An 18,827-nucleotide genomic window follows, 5' to 3' on the forward strand; every position below is an offset into this window, starting at 1 on the left:
AGATTTAAATTATACATTGACGTATAATACACGACATGCCCTGAGCTCTAAAAATGATGACACTTAACTCATGCTCAAACGCTCAGTCATGCCCAACGAGTGTTCAGTCGTTATTCGACCACAAGCAAGGCGTGATGTTTAGAATTGAAAGAAAAATGCCAACTTGTGTCATGAAAATGTGTAAAAAAATTTTTCGGATAAACACGGTTGAAAAGATTGTCTAACTTTTCATTGGTAAATATTTGTTCACGAGTGATTAACAAAGCTTAAAACATTAATATTCAACTATAAATATTATTTTTTGGAAACGTCAAACTACGGTCGAAATTATAAGAAATTTGAGAAAATAATCTGATTGGGATCCAACAAAAACGAATGTTGATTGTTAGCGTTAAAATACAAACTTTTTTATCTACCTTAATGGGTATCCTTCAATTTTTGGTAGCATATGCATGCTCGTTGAATGCAGCCCTAGTATACAGTACTTACTAACTATGGATACGTCCTATTACTGCTTTTTAAAATATTTTACTCTAAAGGGGATATCCATGTCAATGAAATTATACAATAAACTATCAGACAAAACTAAACAGAAGATTCAGACAACCATTACAAAATATGTTAAATAAATAACAATAGAACATAAATAAAAAAGGAAAATTATTTTTGTTAAATGAATGCAATAATCCGCAAGGATTTTATTTCAAATAACAAAATTGAAAAAATAATATAAATATTTGAAAGACTAAATTTATGATTTTCCAAATTAAATAATTAAACCATCAATTTATTTTGCGTAAAAGCACTTTAATTAACAATTTGATATGATTTATACCGATTTTTCCAAAGCTTTTGACAAGATCGATCATCAAATACTGCTGACCAAACTGTCTTCGTTTGGAAGTCATAATCCATTTTAATCGTTATTTATGTCATATCTCAGTGAAAGGAAACGGTTTGTAAGGGTAAATAATTCCACTTCAAACACCATTAATATATTTTCAGGTGTACCTCAGGGTGCTCACCTTGCTCCTTTGCTATTCAATTTATTCATCAATGATCTGAAAAATATTTTTCTTCCTTCATCAATTTGGCTGTTCGCCGACGACACCTAAGATTCTCAAACTAATTGATAACCCTTCAAATTGTTCACTATTACAATTTGATTTACTGTCTTTTTACCACCTGGTGCTCATTCAATAATCTACATCTTAACTTAAGTAAGTGCAAGGTTATGAGGTTCTTTCGTCTGGAAAATCCAATCATATACGACTACTCCCTGAACGATGAAATATTATCATCTGTGTCTAGTGTATGATACTTGACACTAAACTTTCTTCTACAATTCATATCGAACATGTTATCAATAAATCAAGCAAGACTAACTTCAAAAATATTAATTCCTTCAAAACTCTCTTCTATTTCCTAGTTCGCCCGCACCTAGAGTATTCCTCTGTTATCGGGTCTCCATATTATGATGTTCAAGACCGTCGAAATAAAACCAACCTTCCAGTCCTATAAAAATTTAAAATTCTTAACTTACTCTTTGATGCGACTGAACTACTTGAGCTCAATAAAATTAAATATCCCAACTAGAAACCTCAGATAAAACTAACTCTATCATACCGATAACCATAGAACTAACCATGGCTTTCATTCCCCCATGCCCAGAATTTTTAGTTCTGCCAATAAATATATCAGTCTTTATTTCTTTGATAACAGCTTGCCCACCACATACCGCACACCGCATCTGAGGACATAAGTCTCCTCGACGGTGCCCACATTCACGGAAAATTTGCTCGTTGTCAAACGAGAAAAGCGGCCCGAAGGAGCTATCAGTAATCTGGTAACCTTAGCATCTTTGTGCTGAAAGAAAGTAATCCAGAAGTACATAATATGTACTTCATTGGATTAAGAAAAGAGGGAGGTGAATTCTCCACTGACTGGGATTAAATTGATTGGACATGATCAATTCGCCAAAATGATTACAAAACTTTTGAAAGGCTTGAAATTATTTTTGGAAGCCACCAAATAAAAAATATTTGAAAACAAGTTGTCTTCTTTCGTACGATTATTGAATCAAATCAAATTATAAACACCTCTCTCTACTTTACTCTGTGTCTTTCTTCTATATTTTATAATAATTTTCAATGTTTAAATATGTCCTTAAAAATGCCCGTTGGGCGTATATATAAATAACTAAAATTAAACATCAACCAGTTTCAAAACACGACGAACATAATTTGCATACGCCGATTGGCATATTAATAGTACCTCAGTGGTTTTACTCAAATTAAAGGGTATTTGCGTCGGTTCGATACTTTTAATTATAATTAGAAAAAACGTGAGAAATCTCACAAAAAAACTTATGACATGTCATCTCAATGCCTTAAAGTACATTTCTATATTTTTTTAAATAAAAAAAACACCACGAAACAGGCCCAAAAAGCGACTTTTTAAACTGGGTCTGAAAAGACCCACTCAGCCACTTGATTTTTTTTTCGAGCATCGGGCTTTACGTGTTAAATACGTTCATAGTTGAATTGTTTATCTGGAATTATTTTTAGGACAAAAAAATATGGCGAAGAGGGCGTTGTATCTATCTTAGTTTGGCAGGCTGTCAATGTAACAAAGTTAGAAATATGACACGAGTGAGATAGGAAGCCAAGTCTCTCTTTTAATTAACTCTGATACGAAACACCCCGCCAACATTACAAAATGTAGACTTAGCAGAGATAAGTAGTTTGTAAATCGACGTAAAAAGAAATAAATACTATAATTTATAAAAACATAAATTATAATGGAATCAATTTACAATTTTTAACAAACACTATCTCTTGATTTAAAATAATGAATTTTTAATTTTTTTTTTGCATACGAAATATTTGCGTTCTTATGACACCGCCTCATGGTATAGTGGGCAGTGCGTTTGTTTACCACGCAAGAGGTCAACGGTTCGATTCTCGTCATGGTTGACATGAAATGTCTATTTTAAAAGTGTTTTTACACTAGAATATTTCATAGTCCCTGCCTCTATGTAACAAATATGATCAAGAAATGCTGCGATTGGTGTACAGATGCAGTGCCCTATGAACCATTAGGTGCGTAAAAGGAATAATGATTTACAAAAAAAAATAATTTTTGGGGGGCATTTTCAACGAGTTGTAAATAACTGACTGTTGGAAAATGGGAATCAAGTTGTGGTTCAGTGGGGTTTGAACCTCAGATCTCTGATAGTTATGAGTGTGAAATAGCACCAGAACCCTGTAAGAGCATTTTCGACTCGATGGATACTCTCAGATAAAAATCATGAAAAAGGCAATCGAGCGAAGATAAGTCCCCCTCGTGGTTTAGTGTTTGGCGCGTTCGCCAACCAAGCTCGAGGTCCCGGGTTCGATTCTTGGATGGGTCAATGTGAAATATTTTAATGCAGTATATCATTGTCCCTGGACTGGGACGTAAAGCGATTGTCTTACCTAAATCTAGCAGATGATCGAAATACCTACGATGCATTTGGTGTACTAATACAGTGCGCTATGCACCATTGGGTTCAGATAGGGAAACGGTGATTACAACGATACGAAATTTTATTATTGTGTGTACTTATTTTGCAACATATTTAAAAAAATGCATTTAGTATTTATACGTTCATATTCTAATGTGATTGAATAATATTTTTAAATAATAAATTTATTAAGATTTTTTTTATTTTAGAGATATATTTTGACAAAAAACACTCCTTTCATTTTTAAGATGGAATCAAAATATTACATTCAAATAATAAAACTAAATAATTTGAAAATTCTTTAAAAAAAAAAACCGTCAAACAAAATTTGAACATTATAAATAATCAATTAAACTTAAGTCATAGCCCTGTTTTCAATATTGACACCATAGAATCTAACCCTACCTTAAACACAATAAGGGAATATCACATACTACGAATACCGATAAAAATATATGAAATGAATTTAGAATAATTTGTAGAACTTCTATTTTCAAAATCAGTATGGATATTGTGGAGAAATGTTTTCAAACATATTTTTTTTTAAAATACGTCACTAGAAAAACGCGACCTGTTTGACCTTGATAGTTGTGACATCAAGATTCGAGACAATGTTCCAAACAAATTTGAATGGTCAGGAACGAATAAATATGAATCGTGACGTTTAGGGGCGTGGCCAATGGAATTACCGTTTTTGGGGGAATTCAAAATTACAAATTTAAAAATATATTTTATGCTACTAATGAGCAGTAAAATTATTTTTTGCAGGACAGTATTTTATAGAATTTATTATTCAAAAAATGTAAACAAAAGTGATATTTCCCTATTACCCCCTCTTCTACCTCTACCCTACCATAAGCATAATTACCCCCACCTTTATCCTTATCGACACCCATTAATTTGTCCACTGTTTCTTTTACATATGTATGTTTAGTTATTATAATATAATAACTACACGTTGCCGAAACTAGTCGGTTGTGTCAATAAAAAGTGGTTTAAAAAAAAAACAATTTTATGTATCTCTAAAATATAACAATGATCCACAAAGTTAGTGCTACAAATATCCAAAATATGATTTAGTTTTTTTTGTATGTATTGTATATAAATAATTTACAATGCAGAATATTTAAATTTGAAAAAAAAAATCGTGTTAACGAGTATGTTTTATCTAGCAAATGGATAGTAATATTTAAGTTTGTAAGTGAAAATTCTTGATGGAAGTTCATTGTAATTTATTATATAAATAAAACACGAGTGATACTTTAATCCACAAATTTGGAATATCCAGTGACCGGTTTCATCGCTTTCGCGACATCTTCGAGACTGGTATTTTTATTAAAGAGTTAAATGTATTTGTACAAAACAGAGGTAAGGATAGATAATTCAAAGTTATATGTAAGTAAATTAAATAAACTAATTTTTATTTAAAGGATCATTGTCATAAAATTTTCTTTGGGTTAACTTCTGTTAATTTTCTTTAAAGTTAATTTCTGGATATTCCAAATTTGTGGATTAAAGTATCACTCGTGTTTTATTTATATAATAAAAAGATAGTAATATTGATGTTTTTATTAATTTTGATATAAGTAAAACACAAATTACAATTTATATCAAGAACTATTTAAAACTCAATAAAAATTTATACGTATTACAACAAGTTTATAATGCTCGCAGAATGTATCGATATTGAAAAATATTTATTATTATTAAACTTAGGTAACACTAAATTAATTCAAAGTAAATTTAAAAAAAAAATTGTACCTGAGTAAAAACGGCACACTATTTTAATTAGTATTACCGCAATATTATTTCCTTTTTTTTATTTTTATTTTGTATAATTTTTTATTTTTTCTCATGTATATTCGAAATTATACAACTTAAAATTGCTTAAAAACTATAACAGTGTAAGTCACTCTCCAAGCATAAGAGCTAGTCTCTTTTTGGAAAGTTAGTTATAACAATTGATAAATATTTGAAAGTAGATTTCAAAAATAAAAATCACCTGTGTCATTTAATGTAATTAATTAATTATATTAATTAATGAATAATAAAAAAAAATAGACAAAACGAGCTCATAGCGCTTTTAAATAATACACATTTATTATCAAAATGATAAAACAAAATAATTAATGAATGTTTCCATTCCGTTTCCGCATCTAACGGAGCATAAGGCACTGCAATCGCAGCGTATCTTGACCATTTTTTTATAACATGAATGCAAGATGATCAGTCTGGGCCAGTTCAGGGACTATGAAATATTCCCGTGTAAAAATACCCTTTTAAACCAATATTTCTCGTCAACCATTGTCCACCCCTCATGTAGTAGTCGACGCGTTTGCCTACCATGCGAGAGGTTTCGGGTTCGACAAAAAAACATAGTGGGCCTTACTTATGAACCCGGTATAAAGGTATGCCTAGGCATAGTGGTAAAATAAGGATGGGAATACGATCCATATTCTACTACTATAATAAAGATGGTTTTCCCATCTGTATTGTAGCACTATGTCTAGGCGTAACTTTAAACTAAGTTTTTAAGCAGGGCACATTGTATAGAATTGCCATTTTTATGATTTAGCTGTTTAAAAAATAATTCGATTAACAGGTGAAATATAGACCCTAAATTTACACAAAACTTTCAATGAAATACTATTGGATTTTCTTTACTTACTGTAGTAGTTAGTTAAGAAATATTTTCGTTATTATTGTGATTATGTATTTTAATATGTAGTATATAAATATTACGGATTGTACAAAATTCCATTTACAATAAACCATTTACGCAAGTACTAAACGAATATATATATTTTTGATAAAAACCTTTATTAGCATAAAAAAACAATAGATAAATTTAAAAAATGTAACACTTCAGGTTGAACTTGCCAAAAAAGAGTCTGGCTCTTGTGTTTGGCAAGTTTACAAAATATTATTTAAAAAAAAATAAAAAATGCAAAACAAAATAATACAATAAATAAGAAATTAAATAATTGTAAAAATTTAACACTTAAAAAAAAAAAAATAAAAAAAAACAGAAAATTTATAAATTCATATACACATATATATTTTTATATATTTTTTAACCAGGCTTATGAGCCTATTGAATGGCATTAATAATATATAATACAATGAACTTATATGCTTAACCTAAATTATATGATCTTGGTTGACATGGCGATTGTGTCATTTCAAGACAGGAGTGATAACACCGCTTGCTTCTTGAATGCTTGCCCTTGCTATAGAAACACATCGACAGTACTGTTTAGCGAGATTTTGTTATCTGTTATAAATTAGTTATGCACATTTAATGACAGAAGCACTGATGAAACATAGATTTTTTTTAAAATTTAGATTAAAATTGAATACAAAAACTCACCCAAAAGAGATATTCAACAGAGCAAATAATCCACAGTTTTTTCACAGCTGTTTTATGTCAGTCCAGACTCCATAAAACTATTTACTTGAGAGTTTTAGTAGTACATACAAGAAAATTGTACGATTTGTGGTGTTCACAGACAAAAAGTTTTAAGTTGACCCCGAAAATCGATTTGGATACAAAATTAAAACTGAAATTCAGATCATAGCAATACAAGTCATACCAGATCGAATATCTTTGATGAATACGCGTATAATTAGAAGGTGTAATAAATATTGTATGTTAACACTATAACCGTTCGGTTAATAACACCACTGTCCAGTTGCTCGGTGTTTGGTCACAGTTGGAATACACGGTTTTTTTTACACGATTACTGTTTGATTTAACTTTGCTTCAAAGAGCTTTTCTGGCGAGTCGATTAGCCGCCCGGAGCCACGGAGCACGTTGCCGCCGTTCGGTCGGGCGCCCACTGGTTCGGCGATAGGCCGCGATGGGCGGCGGCCGCCCGCGGGATGGGCGGGCGGTCGGAAGGTGCCCGAAATAGCACCCTCAGGTGGAGACCGACAAACAGGCCGGCCATGGTGCAGAGTGAATGAGCATACACCTGTATTCTTCAGGCTGGTCAATGGGAGTAGGAGAAACAGAGGATAGTTGTGAAGCGTCAGAGTGTAGTGCCGTCGTATTAATTTATTGCCATCTATAAGTCACGTCAACAAACCCATGTATCATAAACCTCGCACAGATTTATTCATTAAATAGGGTTTTATCAAGAAACGGCGTATACAATTCGGTAAAGTATCCGAAATAAAATACTTTTATTGGACAATATTTAGAGTATGTCCAAATGCTTGCAGACTGGCTGGATTTTCTCCGCCGGATGAATCTCACCCACATGATAAAGGTTTCATCTCTTTTACTTCACAAAGTCAACATACGGAATATTTGAGGAAATGTGGATGTTCAAACATAGACAGAATGGTGAATGTTACACGGTGTGTTAAGTAAAACGACAGGTCATAAGTCCTGTAAATGCCTAGACCTCCATATTCCCTTATCAGAAATGTTTTCTCTCTCCCTAGAAAGAAAATCTAGCCAGTCTGCAAGCATTTGGACATACTAAAAACACTGTTGAATTAACTACCCGGTAAAAGAAGAAGTATAAAAAATTGGAAAATTGTTTTCAGGCGTTGCCTAGTAGGTGAATTGGTTCGGCCGGATGAATCTCACCCACATGATAAAGGTTTCAGCTCTTTTATTTCACAAAAGTCAACAGATGAAAGAGTTGAGAAAATGTGGATGTTCAAACATAGGCAGAATGGTGAATGTTACGCGGTAGTAAAGTGGCCGCTTAAACCAGCCAATGACAGGTCATAAGACCTGTAAATGCCTAGACTCCCATATTCCCTTCTCAAAAATGTTGTCCCTCTCTGTTGCAACAAATTTAAATACTGAATTGGATTTGATTATACTTTTATTTATTAAATGTACAAGAGTGTATAATGTGACGCGTTTCGTCTTGTTAGGACACTATCAAACTAACTTAAATATTTTCAAAATTTCCTTATAAACTAACAATAATTGCCGTTTAATGATATGACCCAGTTGCACTATAGTTTATGGGGGGGGGGGGGGGTATTTATTCTCTGAATGACGGCAGAGTGACGATTCCATCACTTTCCTCTAATATTGATATTTATTTATTTATTTATTTATTTAATATTAGTACTGATTACGTACTAGAACAATAATCATCGGATGTAAATGTGAAAAGTTGAAATAGCATATTACTATTTACCGCTATCGGAGTTTAGGAGGCGGGAGATGTCTTTGAAGATATTTTAAGACGATTGTGTGTTTGCCGCTTTAAGAACTAAACATAGTAAAAATAACAAAACGTACACAGCATGTTAGGAGAATACAATGTATTGGGTGTGAAATGTAATATTATACATTTTGAATCTAGAAAAAAAGGCTATGAAATAGATGCTTATATAAACGAGAAACGCCTTATAAGGAAGTTACGTGGACTTTTCCAAATATATTTTTTGTTAACAAACTATTAAACTAAGCCAAAAATGTATTATTATTTTTTTTATGTATCGTATTATCAGCGCTATGATTTTTTAAGGCTTTGTATTTCTGAAATTACTCCGCGTGCGACGTCTCAAGTTCTCCTTCTCGGTCAGTTCTGCCGATTGAACCGTTGACGGTAAGTAAACCGGAAAACTTTCTCAACTCTCTTATAATTAAATGATTTCAAAGTTTGTTCGTATTTATTAAAATATATTTTTTTTTTTCGTCCATTTTCATGAAACTAATGCTATAATTTTTACCGCGCGTAAGAAAACATTTTTTGTATCCAATTTCCCGAAGGACTGAAGTTCCTCTTTAAAATTGAAATTTTTCAATACTTAGGACTTGCAATAGACATACAATTGAACGTAGTTATGCAGAAAGCAGCCAGTCCACAATTTAGGAAAAATGAGATATTGATGTTATCGGGTGCAGTAAGGTCGATTCTTTGTTCTGCTAAAAACAGCCAGACCGCTTTCATATTAAAAAAACTGTATTAATCACCTCCGGAAAAAGGTGTCGATCACAAAAACGGCATTTCTCAATTTGCAGAAAACACCCACAAAACTAGAAAAATCTTATAGTACTTTAAAAATCTTTTAAACTGGTTAAATACACAATATAATTCTTGTTTGTAATATATAACAAAACTTATGTATTCATTGTTTATCGTTTGTTAAAGTCAAAAACATTCAAACTTTTGTGTAGATTTTATAATTCACTATTTTCACAAAATGGCTATTATCTCAGTTTCACTTTTCTATGGCTGGCTGCTTTCTGTATAACTACGTTCAATCGACATGGGAAATTCATTTCAATAATTTTATTAGCAAAATAGCAACACTATCGAGCCTTTTTTATTGAATTAAAAACTTTAATATAAAAACGGAAAAAATATAATGAATGAAGCTTTTGTAAAATCTGTATTAAATATTACGTGTATGCATTAACTAAAGGGGTCATAAAACCAAAATGACATAAAGAGACTACAAAGACAGCAACATAAATTCTTAAAGTTAGTAAATGACCTCTTTAATCTAACACCAACTAAAGAACATTTCAAACAAACTAAACAATAAAATGTAATTGAACTTTTTCAACTAAAATCCTTTAAATTTATTTATAAACTGATGTAATCGTAGCTGAAGAACTAAAACTTGAAAAGAATTGCAGTAAACATGGACATAATACGAGAATATCAGAACAATATCACATACAACATTCTAAAACGAGACAAGGACAGTCGAGACTAATAAATCAGGGACTGAAATTATACAGTAAATTACCAGACAAAACTAAACAAAAGACTCAGATAACCTCTACAAAAGATGTTAAAAATATTATCACATAAACAGAGACGACGCGACGGGCTGAAATTAAACTCAACACGGTTCCCGGCTCTACACACCACAAAAATGACACGGAATGTGCCGACTGCCGACTGCTACCGTTACAAATTAATACTACACAAACACATTTTTTTTCTACAAAAGACACAGTTTACCCTGAAGATGGCTCCTGCAATGGTAGTCGAAACGTTGGAGCGAATATAACTTACACGGGATTACCAAAAAAGATACATATTCATCTTTATTATTTATATTTGAAATCAAGACCAAAAAAGCTTTTTGTCATATACATACTCGTAAAATCATTTTCAAGATTCTTTTGAGCTTAGCGTTAAGAGTTTTGAGTAGGCGGTATTATAGTACAAATCTATTTTAAATCATAAGATGATAAGAACTTTCGGTCGGAAAATCCTGATAAAAAAAACTAAGTCGTTTAAAAATAATAGAGACAGACAATTTTGTAACACCGCGAACTAATTAGGTTACGAAACAGCAGGCCAAAGATATGGTGACCAAAAGCGATAAAGAGTAAATTAAATACTGGATATATTATTTAAAATAAATAAACTGGTGAATTTTTGAATCACGCCACGCCGTTGCATTGCAATTTATTCACTGCTGTGATTTTATCTGTATTACATTTTTTGTAAAAGGTTCTTTTGACAGATACATAAATACGTACTGAAAAAGATAGCGTATGTAAGAATAGGGTCTGGACCCTAGAACCGCTCTACACTGGGAAGTCAACAGAGTTGTCTGCAATTGTTTATGAATCGGTTTGTGGTGCCGTGGCTAGTGTTGCGGACCCACGCATCAGAGGTCCGAGGTTCGAACCCCACTTTACCCCAACTTGCTTTCCATACAGATCTCGCGTCCTCTACATTCATACATCTTATCATGCACGCGCACCAATTATTACGACTTTGGGCATGTCTATCTTTAAGTATTTGTTGGATTTGGTGATGCCATGTCGTTCTCGGTCTTCCTCTATTTCTGCACCCATCAACATTTGCGTCGTAAATATTTTTAGCCGTTCTTTCGCTGTCCATTCGCTCTACATGTCCAAACCAACGCAGGGCTGCTTTCTTGATTTTGTCGATAATGCTTATCTCAGCTTTTTTCCATTTCCGTTTTTTTCCGTTTTCATTTTCTAACAACTCGTCTAAAAGCTCCAAAATTAAAATGTTTGACTAAATCACAAAAACGCAAATATTTATTTTTAATAAAAAAATATAAAAAAATAATGCAAAACTAAACTTTCCGTTTGAAAAATCTAATATTTACTTAAAATTGTTTGAGTAAATCACAAGAATGCAAATATTTAATTTTAATAAAAAAGAAATAAATAAAGCAAGACTGAACTTTCTGTATGAAAAATGTAATATTAGCATCAAATTGTTTTTTAAACACGTTATCAACAAAGACCTACATAATTATAATGGACTCAGTATTGATGTAGACATTTTAAACTGCACGTTGAATGCAACAAATGTGTATAGAAAATTTCTTCATGGGGTCGATTATTTGGGATAGTTGCTGAATGTGCATCTTGAGTGGTTTATGCTATGTATATGTGCCGCATGTAATGTATATGTTTGTGTATGTTTTATATGTGCGTTCATGCGTGTGCGTGGATGGCTCTGAGTATACATGTTGTATTTTTATTTATTTTAATTTATTATATCCATGGAAAACGCAAATGTTAACAATTATTGTTTTCTTACTTGAAATTCTTATTTATTTTTATTTTTTTGTCACATTTAATGTTTATATCTTTTGCATAATTTATGAAAACTTAATTGGTCTTTTTATGTTATTTTTTTTTTAATATGACTGTATGTTTTCCGAATAAAATAAAATAAATAAAAAAAATGAATATGTACATTTTTTAACAGAAAATTCGATTTTACATGATAGACAATAGTTGAATATTGAACATCCTACTGTAATCGGGGTCCTGATTTTATTTTACGGGAATGCACTCTTTGTTCCGCTAGGGCACGGAAAATATGTACAAACTGAATATTCCGTGAAATTGAGACAGCAACTCAATCGTGGTCACCCAGCCAGTAATTAACACTCCAAGACATTTATTTTCAAGTCTATGGTTCTGAGGCGCCGTCGCCAGGGGCGGGGGGACATATAAATATAAATATCACCGGACGTCCCCTCTCCCTCCTATTCTTGACCAGACTACCACGCGGCTCTAGCCTAGTAGGATTCTCATAAATCTAGTGTAAAGGAAGCAACAAACGCAATATATTTAGAACTATCCAGGATAGTCCAAATCCACTTAGATAGAATGTACTAATTTCTGTCTCAGAACTTGATTGATTGTATCGAGAAATAGAAAAGAGATTAGAGAAAAATGCTTCTGAAGAAAATGTAGCAGCTTGTTTCTTGTGGTTTTTATGTCTCGAGAAAGCTCGGCTTTTATGAATTGATATGTTAAACAGCCACAGATGACAACAAATAAAAAAGTGAGACAAATAATTTATGAGATGAGATTAGACAGTCATAAAAAATAACGTATTCTAAGAAATTTACTAGATATTTAATATCTAAATATTCTATTTATTTTAAAGAAACGTGGATAAAGATTTAAAACAAAAAAGCATTTATCATATTTAAAAATATAAGGTTAAGACAGTAGTTAGTCATGTCAGGGAAATGATGATTTGGTGATATTTTAAGTTCTTACATCAAAAATTTCATGATTTCTCTAGAATCAAAACCTATTTCATTTATTTCTTTACATGGAAGCTATGGTATTATAAACTTTGATTTATTTATTTTTTTATTTTATTTATTTAATGCACAAAATACACAATTTTACATAGACACAATTATATGTTTTTTATGTCTCGACTTGTTAGAAAATTCCGTGTTAAGTCGGGACTCTTGGATATATAAATCAAAAATATTTATTTACATATTAAAACAGTATACAGGTAATCAAAACAATATGCAAAATAATCAAAACAATATACAAAATAATAATAGAAAAATAAAAATAATAAAAATTTATAATACATGTCGAAAATAGAATCAAAAGTTATATAATAATACGTATGACAGTGATGACACACATATACGATATACGTATATGGATAATAATGAAAACAGCAGCGATGTTATGCATTTATTCCCGAAGCAATCTCATACAGTGGTCTCTACCCCTCGATACAATCCAGTTATGGATCTTCATCTTAAATATAGACGTTGTTTTGGAGAACTTAATATGTTCATCCAAGACGTTGTACACTCTTGGAGCTATATATGAAAAGTGTCTCCGAGCAAACATCGTACGCGTTCTCGGTATTAAGTAGTTTAGGTTACGCGAAAACCTCGTACGGGCATTCTGTTAGGACCTCCTTCCGTAGTCGCCTGGCCAGAAAACTGTCAATACATTTTTGATATAGATTTGACGAATATCAAGAACTTTTAACAATTGAAATAATGGTTCAGATGGGTAGGTCGGAGGGCACCGAAACATAACTCTACAAATAAGTTTTTGCGTCTTGATTAGGGGGTTCATGACAACTGTCGAGCAACATCCCCAGCCAATTATGTCATAAACAGCCATCGATTGAAAAATCGCAAAGTAGACATTTTTAAGAGTGCTAACGTCCGGGATGTTTCTGACTGAGCTAAAGACATGGCACAGTTTTCTTAATCTAGATACAAGGGACTGAACCTGTGTCTCTGTGATTGGAATAAAGTTTTGATATTCCGCAAGTGGATATTTATGTCAGGTTATCTATACATAATAGTTACAACTCAGTGCTGGGAACAGGAGAGAATTTCTACTTTTGATCTTTTTAGGATCTTTTCCGCATTCGCTTTTTGAAGAGAACCCCGTAGAAACCACATAAAACTGATTCAAGAGGAACCAAACTTTTGATGTCAATAAATCTGCTCCGATTCAAAAGCTGAGGGTATTTTCAGCCTTTTTAACGTTCCGTATTTCTTGTATTATTCTCATCGTGCAGTAGATAAATCAGATATCAAAAATGTTTAAAATACGCTGCATTTGGTATTTCAATACAGGATAATATGAGGGGGTTAAAAGCTGAATAGTCACTGCCCGTGATCGCTGTTTTTGGAAGAACCAACAAAACCAGCAGCAAAAATACTATTTTTTTAAAGTTAAATGTATAACTTGTGTGTGGTAGATCGTGAAAGGACTATTCGTTTTAAGTTGAATGTGCACATTGAACTTTAAAAAAATATTCATTGAGCTATTGGTTTTGTTGGTCTTCCCAAAAACAGTGATCATGGAAAGTGGCGGTTTTGCATTTAACCCATATGTACTATCGGGTGTCAATAAAAATAACTAGAAGAATTAATATAATTTTTAATCGTCTGCTCGCATCCGCACACCTTTTCATTTCTGACCGCCGCGCGCCGCCGCATTCTTAGAGATTCATTCCCGCACCGATTTAATGAAAGTGTTTAGTTCTATGATCGCCGACAAAAACTAAGCTCTACATGGAAGAAAGGACTTGGAGATTTTGCATCCGGATTCCTGTCCCTGCTTCCCTTCCTGACTTTCTTCGGGAAAATCGTACCTTCGGGTAGGATTTTTGTTTGCTGTAGTTCGTCTCTACCATCTTCGTGCATAGCATTCTTTCTTACCCCGCAAAATCAACACAGATTAACAATTCAATAAAATAATCCCACGCAAATCGTTAATCACCACCCCACAGAGTATTTAAATTGTCTCTAGTTTCTTATCGTAAAACCAGTTTCTGTCATATCTACACTGTGTTTTTGCTTGTGAATTTCTAAAGTCTAGGTTATTGTTTAAAAAATTAAAAAACTTTAAAAAAACAGTATACTGTTTTTCGTACTGAAATATTTGTTTTACTGCTTTACATCAAATGATTCGAATTTTTTTGTATAACATTACCTCATGTTTACCTAATTTTGGTATTTTTGTGGAAAAGCCACCTTTTTGCTTATGAGGGCGATAATCACAAATCTGGATTTAAATTGATTGAGCACCCTTTATGTTCACCTGATCTAGCCCCCAGTAGGCAATTCTTAAACCTCAAGGAACACTCGCATGGAAATAATTTTTTGACGACAACGAGGTAATATGCTATGTAGACGAGTGGTTTGCAGGGGTCAAACAAATACAATTCGACCAGTAATCTATAGAAATACTGTAGGATCGCTGGAAGAAGTACATACAAGTCTAGTGGAACTATAATATAACGAAAAATAAGGCATAAAAACTCTTAGTCATTTACTTTAAAAAAGCAATTCAACTCTCAAATATATTTTTTAAAAACATTTTGGAGATCTTGCATTACATTCATAGTTAAATATGTTCCTACCTGCAGCATCCTCTTCATCCTCCGAGTGAAGGTTGTGGTTTCCGTTCTTGGTGGTGTTGTTGTTGTTCACTACTGACACGTGATTGTTGTTGATGTGGTTATTGTTGACGGCCTGGGGCAGGTGTTGCAGGCTGTCCCAGCGAGACAGGACATCGTCTGCAGGCCTCACCCTCACGGCGGGCGTGGGCGCCGGGGCGGGCCGGCCCCCGGCTATCTGGACCTCCACAGACCCGTCCACTGGAAAGTCATCATCTGCGAAAGAAACATAACGGATCAAAACATCAGCTGATACAACCGAGTCGTCGACCATTAGAACGATTCCTGAGGAGAAAAAGTGTGGAGCTAAAAGTAATTCCAAAATTTTATGGAGACAGGTGACTTGTGTGTTTAGTGTTTCGAAATATTATCAAAGTTTGATTAAATTATAGTGAAAATGGTTTTAATACATTTAGAGTAAACTCATTTTATCTGGGATTGTGAAAAGCCTCCGAGGTGTAGTGGTCAAGATGCTTGACTCACGCACGAAAGGTTCCGGGTTCGATTACCAGTCAGAACACATTTTTTTTTTAAAAACGTGATTTTTATCAAGCCTGGGTGCTCTGTGATGTAATTCACCACTGAAATTAGGCCTCCTGGCTTGTTGTGGTGCAAAAAAATGTAAAATGTAATGTAAAGATTTTTTAGATAAAATGTCTGTAATAGGCATAGGAAGCGTAACATAAAATGTCAACTAGGTAAGAAGTATATTTTGTGATAGAAGGAAGTCTAACGACTTATTACATTAGTTAAAAAAAATAATATTCTTCATGTCATCTCCCCAGTTAAAGCAAGGAGCCTCCATGCCTCTTTGTCGGCTGCCAACTCCTGTGCTAAGTCAGGTTCACGTCCTGTGGTTCTGATGTGGATTCCCTACGAATAGTTATCAGTGGACTCCCATGACGTAGAGATCCTAAAACATATCTTAACTCTAACCCCTTTTTACACCATGTATAGTAGTAGGCAAACTCGGTGAAGGCTCTCAGGAGGCAACCGCAGTATATGGTCAAGCCAACCGTATTGTCTTCGTTTAATAACAGTTTTCACCGGATTTTGTTGCGTCCATTCCAGATAGCCGTGGCTATGCATAAATAAGCAACTCGGAAGAAAGAACTCACACGAGAGGCAGTATCATATGTACATGGTCAATAGAGAGCAGGCAATTGATAAAATAAACAAAGTAGGGAAGAAAATGCCGAACACTCCTCTAGTGGAACGGCAGGCCTGTTGACTGCTGTCAACAGGCCGGCTTTTCCTGAAGAGTTTTAAGTGGTTTCCTCTCCACATGAGCAAATGCTGAGAAGTTCCCGATTGGTTCACATAAGTATATCCCTCCTGATCCTAACAGTTTAGATACATTTAATGAAATTTAATTGCAGAAAAATCCACCTTTTTATATATAAATCTTGTATATTATAAGCAAAGTAAATAATAAAGCAACTCCCATATTTAAAAAAATATATATATAAAAAAAAGCAACTCGGAAAATATGCAATACCCAATTTGGAAATAAATTTTTCAGACACTAGTTTTTGCCGGAAGTTGCTGCGTTCGTCCCCTCATTTATTCATTTACTTCATTTTACACTTATCTATAAAACTGTTTGTATTTCTTATGTTTTTTTTTCCAAATAAAATTTCCGTTTTGTCTCAAAACCCCAAAATTGCATGCAAATATTTTTTTACATTCCACGGAAAAAAAACATATTATGCTATGTATGTAATAATTACCATTACAAGCATAGTCGAGGTGTTGTTTAGTGAACACGAGGGTATAGTCGGTGACGGCGCACGTGTGGAACTGCACGGAGAAGATGAGCCCCCTGGTGTGGTGGGGGGCGGCCGGCGGTGGGGGGCGGCGGTAGCAGCGCAGCAGGACATCCCCGCGCACCGCCACGCCCCCCGGCCCGGAGCCCAGCGCGGCTGTGAACTGGCGAGCCCCAGCGCCCAGGGAGTACACGTCTAAGAAATAAGAAAATTGAGGTTAAAAGAAAATTCTACGATGAAACATTAAGACCCTTAATGATGAAACATTAAGACCATGGGTGATGAAACATTAAAACTATCATCATCATCACCAATCCCCTGTTTGAACCCGATGGTGCACAGGGCAGTGCATTGGTACACTAAGTGCAGTATACTTCGATCATCTATTACATGAAGGTAAGGTGATCAGCCTTACGATTTAAGTATTAGTCCAGGAACATGTTGTAGTGTAAAACCATCAAATTTATGTTTACGTCGGCCTTCCCGATAATCGAAACCGGGACATCAGGCGTGGTAGGCGTATGCCCCAAACACTTTACTATTAGGCGGTCTTATCTCCACTCAGTTTCGTTGTAAGGGATTTTAACCTGAGAGTAGCAATCAAGTCGAAACCGCTCGTCCAGGATTCTAAATGTATATCGCTCACAGAACTGTATTCCTTATCCGCTCGGACACATAGATTATTAGATTAAGATGCCAAATACACAAAGATTCATATTATTTATTATATTAAGACTATGGGCAATTGAACATGTGTGGGGTAGTGAAATATTGATTAAAGGTGATAAATCAAACAGATCATAAGTGATGAAACACTAAGCTAATAAAATATTCAGATCATGGTAAAGCTCATTATCATCAGTTCTGTACTAGGTTTTAAGTTATTTCTGTCAACTTAATATTAATTACAGTTAATATTAAGTTTGAGGAAATTTGGAATGGTATAAAAGACACATGCCTGGACCAATTTTATACAAACTGTTGTAGTCAGAATCAATGTATTATGGGTAAATAATTTATTTTATAAAAGAAATATGATACAACATAACAAACATATCAAAACAACAAGTAGGACGAATAATTCTTGGGTATAAAAATGACATTTTAGTAATATTCCGATGAGGAATTCCAGCCCACCCCGGAATTAAAATTTAAAAATGTTTTCGTGTACACGTGAATATTCTAAAAATTTGGAGTAGGATGAAATATCTCAAAAACGCACGCAAAAATAAATAAAAAATGTTAAAAACAGTATTCATTTTAAAATCGTAAATAATGACGTCACTCCTTATATCTACGTGTAGTATTTCCGGTTTCCGCTTAAAGCCCCCGCAACGTTTTGACCATAGAAAAAAAAGAGTATAATTTGACATTTCAACCGGAGAT

General features: G+C 33.5%; 1 protein-coding gene across 6 annotated transcripts in view; it reads right to left on the reverse strand.

Moving 5' to 3' along the window:
• LOC148280905 (tensin-2-like) overlaps positions 1-18,827 on the reverse strand; it is a 194,312-nt gene that overhangs the window by 56,295 nt on the left and 119,190 nt on the right. For 4 of the 6 annotated variants that reach the window (XM_088227611.1, XM_088227612.1, XM_088227614.1 and 1 more), the window contains 2 exons: positions 17,406-17,636; positions 15,640-15,891 (listed from right to left, as the gene is read on the reverse strand). In XM_088227611.1, coding sequence (XP_088083737.1) covers positions 15,640-15,891; positions 17,406-17,636 — 483 coding nt within the window. Of the gene's footprint in view, positions 1-6,875; positions 7,310-15,639; positions 15,892-17,405; positions 17,637-18,827 lie in introns of those variants that run through there. The other 2 variants (XM_088227613.1, XM_088227617.1) reach the window with 2 other exon arrangements.

Source organism: Micrasema longulum, unplaced genomic scaffold (assembly GCF_059751315.1).
Source record: "Micrasema longulum isolate JH-2025_06_02 unplaced genomic scaffold, ASM5975131v1 h1tg000513l, whole genome shotgun sequence".
Classification (NCBI taxonomy): domain Eukaryota; kingdom Metazoa; phylum Arthropoda; class Insecta; order Trichoptera; family Brachycentridae; genus Micrasema; species Micrasema longulum.